Source organism: Hyla sarda, chromosome 4 (genome assembly GCF_029499605.1).
Source record: "Hyla sarda isolate aHylSar1 chromosome 4, aHylSar1.hap1, whole genome shotgun sequence".
NCBI lineage: Eukaryota > Metazoa > Chordata > Amphibia > Anura > Hylidae > Hyla > Hyla sarda.
The window spans coordinates 149,672,883-149,681,293 of record NC_079192.1 but is presented as its reverse complement, the minus strand read 5'-3'; the positions used below and the strand labels follow the sequence as shown (position 1 = coordinate 149,681,293).

General features: G+C 38.3%; 1 protein-coding gene across 1 annotated transcript in view; it reads left to right on the top strand.

Annotated features, from left to right (window-relative positions):
• Positions 1-1,783: 1,783 nt before the first annotated feature.
• The window catches only part of PRTG (protogenin), a 127,401-nt gene continuing 120,773 nt past the window's right edge, over positions 1,784-8,411 (top strand). The window contains exon 1 of the mRNA XM_056572374.1: positions 1,784-1,982. Coding sequence (XP_056428349.1) covers positions 1,913-1,982 — 70 coding nt within the window. The 5' untranslated portion in view covers positions 1,784-1,912. The remainder of the gene's footprint in view (positions 1,983-8,411) is intronic.

Sequence of the window (8,411 nt, the reverse complement as noted above, 5' to 3'; positions counted from 1 at the left end):
CAGCTGATAAGTACTGTATGGATTAGGATTTTTTTAATAGAAGAATTTATAAATCTGTTCAACTTTCTGGCACTAGTTGATTTAAACATTTTTTTGCCCACCGGAGCACCCCTTTAAGTGTATGAGAATCTTTACTCATAGTATTGGAGTGTGTCCACACAGCAAATTTATTGCCCAAATTTCTGCAAATAAAAATCTGTCCCATACATGAGGATAGATATACAGTGGTCCCTCAAGTTACAATATTAATTGGTTCCAGGACGACCATTGTATGTTGAAACCATTGTATGTTGAGACCAGAACTCTATGGAAACCTGGTAATTGGTTCTAAAGGCACCAAAATGTCATCCAAAAATAGGAAAAAGTGAGGATTAAAGAAAAATAAGTAGATAACTAATACAGATAAAGCAAATCCTTACATATAAAAGTAATAAAGATCTTCTGGGAGCTGTAAATCACTGTCTATGTCAGTGTTTCCCAAGCAGGGAGCCTCCAGCTGTTGCAAAACTACAACTCCCAGAATGCCCGGACAGCCAACGGCTGTCCGGGCATGCTGGGAGTTGTAGTTTTGCAACAGCTGAGGCCACCCTGCTTGGGAAACACTGGTCTATGTAGAGGACAGGAGCTTCTTCAGGGTCCTGTACAGTACACAGTGTCCTAAAAAGTAATGGAGTCGCCCTCACCTGGTGTCCAAAGGAGCAGCTAACCCTGGTACAGGTAAAGTGTACAGAACATGTAGTACCTCCCTGTACTGTAGGGGGTGCTACCAGACACCAGTCAGTGCATACGCTTCAGTAATACAGGGGTTTTACCAGTGAATGCACATTCTGATTGGCCGATTCTTCCGGCCATTGACAGGTATCACAGATCTGGACTGTCTGTACATTGTATGTTGAGTCTGGTTTCAACTTACGATGGTCCAGAAAAGACCATTGTATGTTGAAACCATTGTATGTTGAGACCATTGTAAGTTGAGGGATCACTGTATCTGTAGTCTGTGCATGGATATCTGACTGTGTGGGAAAGCTGCAGAGATTTCTAAAACAAATCAGCCATGTCAACTAATCCTGAGGCCACATTCCAGAATTTCCGTGCAGGATTCCGCATTGGTATCCAGCGTGGAGATTCCGCCGCAGAGTCTCGTTGAATTTAAATGGGATTCTGCTGCTCTGTGCACATGGCGCAATTTCCGTGCCAGGTAAGTGTACATTCGCCTCTGATTTCTTTGTGATACAGAAAAGTGTGGGGTGCATGTATGCGTCGAAATTCCAAATAAAAATCTCAACATGGATATCATTTTCATTCCGAATGATAATTGTCTTTTAAATACACAATTGTGCAAAAATAGATGGAAAATTTAAATTTTTTTTTTTCATAATCTTAAAATGTCCCATCTGACCAGAGGCGTAAAAATACCCCAATTACGTATATTGTACACAAAATGGTTATGGTAACCTCTGTGGAGGCGAGACCCTCAGACAATTGTTTCCTGCACATAAAAGAGGGGCATTTCAGGGCACCACAGGACAGGCCTTATTCAATGATGTGGATGGGAGGGCAGGAGACGAGCACCCAGGGTTACCCCCAGCCCCATGACCTTGTGCCCTCCAGAGCCCAGTAGTGTGACACACACATACACAATCTCCACATGCCTGAGCTCTGCTCCCCTCCCCCTCCTCACAAGAGGATGCACTATTATGTAGTCCCGGACACTCCAAGGTTTCCCTGTGTCCAGCCAGCGCACCCCCCACCTCGGTGCACTCTCCCTCCGCCTCCTTCCACCTCGTGTGCCTGCGCAGGAGCTCTACGAAAAAAAAAAAGTCCCGGAGGGCTCTGAGGAGCGCCTAGTGCGTGCTACAGACACCAAGAGCAGCCGGTGAGAGGAGCCAGGCATGTGTGCCCGTCCCCGGTGATGGCATCGAATTGTGGGAGGATGGCCCGGAGGGTTCTGCTGCTCTGGGCAGCGCTCGTCAGCTTTCCAGGTGAGCGCTGAGGGGAGCTTCTCTGTACAAACTTTCTTTTACTACAGTGAGGACGAGCCGTGTCCTATGTCTGTGTGCACCCCGGGACCGAACATAGCTGTACTCTCCATGGTGGGGTACTGTCTGCTGCCATAGACCTCTCATCTGCTGCCTCTGCATGCCATCACTAGCACACCATTACTATGTATTACCAGGATAGGAAAGTCTCGGCTTTCTTGTCATCAAAGTTTCCGAGTGTGGTTTATGTGTGTTATGTGTTATGTGTGGTGTATTATGTATTATGTCATGTTGTGCTGTTAGTGTAAATATTACGTGTTGGTCACCATATGGACTGCATTTCATGACATTTAAGGTGGCTATACTACAATACAGATTCCTTTATACAATGTAAGGTGGTCATAGTGATACAGATGTGGACATTAATGCCAATAAACATAATAGTGATACAGATGTTACCATTAATGCCAATAAACATAATACTGATACAGATGTTACCATTGATGCCAATAAACATCATAGTGATACACATGTGCACATTGATGCCAATAAACATCATACTGATACAGATGTTACCATTAATGCCAATAAACATCATACTGATACAGATGTTACCATTGATGCCAATAAACATTATACTGATACAGATGTTACCATTGATGCCAATAAACATCATACTGATACAGATGTTACCATTGATGCCAATAAACATCATACTGATACAGATGTGCACATTGATGCCAATAAACATCATACTGATACAGATGTGGACATTGATCCCAATAAACATCATACTGATACAGATGTTACCATTAATGCCAATAAACATCATACTGATACAGATGTGCACATTGATCCCAATAAACATCATACTGATACAGATGTTACCATTAATGCCAATAAACATCATACTGATACACATGTGCACATTGATGCCAATAAACATCATACTGATACAGATGTGCACATTGATCCCAATAAACATCATACTGATACAGATGTTACCATTAATGCCAATAAACATCATACTGATACAGATGTTACCATTGATGCCAATAAACATTATACTGATACAGATGTTACCATTGGTGCCAATAAACATCATACTGATACAGATGTTACCATTGATGCCAATAAACATCATACTGATACAGATGTTACCATTAATGCCAATAAACATCATACTGATACACATGTGCACATTGATGCCAATAAACATCATACTGATACAGATGTGCACATTGATCCCAATAAACATCATACTGATACAGATGTTACCATTAATGCCAATAAACATCATACTGATACAGATGTTACCATTGATGCCAATAAACATTATACTGATACAGATGTTACCATTGGTGCCAATAAACATCATACTGATACAGATGTTACCATTGATGCCAATAAACATCATACTGATACAGATGTTACCATTGATGCCAATAAACATCATACTGATACAGATGTGCACATTGATGCCAATAAACATCATACTGATACAGATGTGGACATTGATCCCAATAAACATCATACTGATACAGATGTTACCATTAATGCCAATAAACATCATACTGATACAGATGTGCACATTGATCCCAATAAACATCATACTGATACAGATGTTACCATTAATGCCAATAAACATCATACTGATACACATGTGCACATTGATGCCAATAAACATCATACTGATACAGATGTGCACATTGATCCCAATAAACATCATACTGATACAGATGTTACCATTAATGCCAATAAACATCATAGTGATACAGATGTGGACATTGATGCCAATAAACATCAGACTGATACAGATGTGGACATTGATGCCAATAAACATCAGACTGATACAGATGTGGACATTAATGCCAATAAACATCATACTGATACAGATGTGCACATTGATGCCAATAAACATCATACTGATACAGATGTGGACATTGATCCCAATAAACATCATACTGATACAGATGTTACCATTAATGCCAATAAACATCATACTGATACAGATGTGCACATTGATCCCAATAAACATCATACTGATACAGATGTTACCATTAATGCCAATAAACATCATACTGATACACATGTGCACATTGATGCCAATAAACATCATACTGATACAGATGTGGACATTGATCCCAATAAACATCATACTGATACAGATGTTACCATTAATGCCAATAAACATCATAGTGATACAGATGTGGACATTGATGCCAATAAACATCAGACTGATACAGATGTGGACATTGATGCCAATAAACATCAGACTGATACAGATGTGGACATTAATGCCAATAAACATCATACTGATACAGATGTGCACATTGATGCCAATAAACATCATACTGATACAGATGTGGACATTGATACCAATAAACATTATACTGATACAGATGTGGACATTGATGCCAATAAACATCATACTGATACAGATGTGGACATTGATACCAATAAACATAGTGATACAGATGTGGACATTGATGCCAATAAACATCATACTGATACAGATGTGGACATTAATGCCAATAAACATCATACTGATACAGATGTGGACATTAATGCCAATAAACATCATACTGATACAGATGTTACCATTGATGCCAATAAACATCATACTGATACAGATGTTACCATTGATGCCAATAAACATCATACTGATACAGATGTTACCATTGATGCCAATAAACATCATAGTGATACAGATGTTACCATTGATGCCAATAAACATCAGACTGATACAGATGTGGACATTGATGCCTACAAGAAGTTTAAGGTTGATGCTACTGTGGATTCTTCTAAGCATTTTAAGTTGGTCATACCTATACAGATGTTACCATTGATGCCATGAGTATACAGATTTTGCCACTGATACCCATAAGCGGTTTAAGGTGGTCATACCAATACAGATTCTGTGAACGCATACCGATAACGATTTTGCTGATTTAGATTTTGCCGTTGATACTTCTGAGCAATCAATGGTGGTTATACCAATACCAATGATGCCTATTAGTTAGGGTGTCTTCAGCTGTTGCGAAACTACAACTCCCAGCCAAAGATTGTATTTTTGTTGTTGTAGTTTTGCAACAGCTGGATGCACCCTGGTTGGGAAACACTGCTTTAAGCAATTTCAGGTGGTCCTACCACTCCAGATATTGCCATTGATTCCTATAAGCAATTTACAGTGGTCATACCCATACAGATGTTGCCATTGATGCTTAAGGTGGTCACATTGCTACATATTGACAAGTTGCAATCACATTGTTAAACAATAATGATACATTAGGTATAGTTTGAGAAAAGTCAGAAGGAGCATTCCATGTTGTGTACAATAGTCCTGTAGATCTCTCCCAGTACATTTCTGATTGTGAAGCTGGAATCAATTTTCTCTGTTGGTTTCCAACCACGTTAAGTGTTTCCTATTCTGACCTGAAGGTTTTTACCCATATACATAGAGATCTAGTAAACAGATGACTTTAGTGTCCAGAGAGGCCGGTATCTACTGTGAAGTCTATTCCTATTAATCTTAATGCAGGGTATAGTATTACATATCATGCTTACGTAAATAAGAAATCTAAAGACATTCCATGCATTTATGAGTGGTTTGCAGAGAATGGAATGACAGAGTAGTGTAGCAGCATAGTTAGATTATGCCTGGTTACAGATAAGCATTGCTAGAAGCTATATTCGTACAGTATAACAATTCCCACAGTATAGGGTTGGCAGTCTTGTTACAACTGTACACAACTTAAAATCAGAAATACAAACTTCAATCCTACTTACTTTTTATGTATAAACAATTGACTGTTGATCATAAAAGCAGAATAATTATACTTCTGGTCTATTAAAAAGGCCTTTACACATCCTGAGCTACTTATAATGTCCTTTCTGGTACACATTGTTTGAGTTTTTTATTTATTTATTTTTTATCATACTCTTATTATCATACTCTATTTATTTAGTACATATTGACTTGTGTATTAGGTCATTACTGGATTTAAAGGGGTACGCCGCTGAAAAACTCTTTATTTTAAATCAACTGGTGTCAGAAAGTTAAACAGATTTGTAAATTACTTCTATTAAAAAATCTTTACCCTTCCAGTACTTATTAGCAGCTATATGCTACAGAAGAAATTCTATTCTTTTTTTTTTTTTTTTGTCTTGTCCACAGTGCTCTCTGCTGAGACCTGATGCCCGTATCAGGAACTGTCCAGAGCAGGAGAAAATCCCCATAGCAAACCCATACTGCTCCCGACAGTTCCTGACACGGACAGAGGTGTCAGCAGAGAACTGTGGACAAGACAAAAAAGAAATTAAAAAAGAATAAAATTTCCTCTGTAGCATACAGCTGCTAATAAATACTGGAAGGGTAAACTTTTTTCTTTTTTTTTTAAATAGAAGTCATTTACAAATCTGTTTAACTTTCTGGCACCAGTTCATAAAAAAAAAAAAGTTTTCCACTGGAGTACCCCTTTAACATCATTCTTTTTTTTTTTGTTTTTATCTCACTGTTACACGCATTACCTTTGCGTTATAGCAATAAACACCTTGGCTTGTAAAGAAAATGTAGATGTTGTGGATCATTTAAGGATGTGTATTGTCAGACAGATCAGCATGCCATTATTGAGACCTCAGATCAGATAAAGCTGGTCTGGTGATGGATTTCACACTTTTGGACCAACAAGTCAAGCTGTGTAAAATATATCCGCTTATTGATCCTGATCTGAAAAATCAGTTGTTCATGGGAGTCCAATACTATTTATATGTATTACTATAATGCCCTAAAAAAAAAAAGCACAGCGCAGATAAAGGAACTGATAAAGTGGCTTGCACAGAGATTGTGTCCTAAGGCTGGGGCTCTTTCAGTGATCTGGCTTCTTTTTATCTCTGGCCATGATGGATGGAGGAACCAGGCTTGTTGTGTTAGGTGAAGAAGGCATGTTACTTCCTTGAGAGATCTGTTCTCCTCCGAAAATGTATATTGGGTAATTAAGTAATCCCCACCGCATGAGACAGTAAGCAGCCAATTAGTTCCGCATTTCTGTAGCAGTTGGCAATACACAAATGTGGAAATTAAGGTTCCCTAATCCCTTTCCCGCTGAGATCTAGCAGCAAGAGTCACAAATATTAGGAAGTTGCTTTGTCCTTCATTTAAATGCATCTGGTAAAAGTAAAAAAAAAAAAAAAAATTGGTAAAACAAGCAAGTTAGAAGGTTCTAAGGAGCAATCTCATTGCACAACAGTCCATGTGACATAAAAGTGCGAAGCATTAACAGACCCTAAACACTTTCTGACCTAGAACGTATAATTATTCAGCCCAGGGGAAATAATGGCTTTACCATTTACCAACATGCTAAAAATAACCCCCGCTCTCCAATAAAAAGTATTCTAGGCTATGTAAGTGCAGTTATTAATCTAATCCTAACCATGGTGGGTGTGGAAGTGCTAAATGTCCCCAGGGTTAAAACCTGCTTGTTTATAAAGAGGCAGGGATGTTCATGATTTCTTGTAAAATCAAACTTTTATGACTTTTCTTGTTTAGGATCTCTGTGACAAGCTTGTAAAATTAGCAAACAGCTTTACCTCTTGTTTTCTTGTTAATGGCGGTGAAGCCTCACATTGGGACTTCTCATTTTCTTGAAAGTGTCCTAGTTTACGAGTGTTTGGTAAATAAATGAGAGGTCTGTAAAAAAAAAAAAAAAAAAAAAAAAAAAAAAGTTAAGAAGGTTTATCTTTCTTTGTGACTTCATTTAGGTTATTGGCCTAGGTGTATTTATAGTGTAGGGTCTAGGATTTAGGATCAGAATTGTTCATGTTTAGTCCATCTTTAGTTATTGTTTTACTGTATAGAAAACAGTTTTTATAATCGGTGCAAATAGTTTTCTCTTCTTTCTGATAGCACGGCAGCATACCCTATATGCCAATGACCAAAGCCACTTTCATAAAGTGTGGGTGTTTGTTAGTCTTTTTTAAATAATTTATTTCTCAGTCAAAACTAGAAGTAGAACCCACACAGATAAAACTATAATGAAAGGACTGATATCTCGTGTTCTTAAGCTCCTCCTTTTAAGCTTGGAAATACTAAACAATTAACACTAAATATCGCCTGGGAACTTTTGTGCCCTACCACCTATATTATGCGAGTACTACAATTGACAAATGTCTTTGTGTGACCATAGAGTTTAATACATTTATACAATATATTTCGGGGTATGGGCTTATTCCCGTTCCTCTGGCAATCCCATATGATGATCAGGTACCAGATGGAAAAATGTTGCATGCAATGTTTTCTGATCTGGTGAAATCACCTTAGAGGTAAACTATGTCAGTGGTCCTAAGGTCCAGCCTAGAAGTTATTAAAGACACAGGAGGAGATTTATCAAAACCTGTCCAGAGGAAAAGTTGCTGAGTATTTATTTAAAGGGG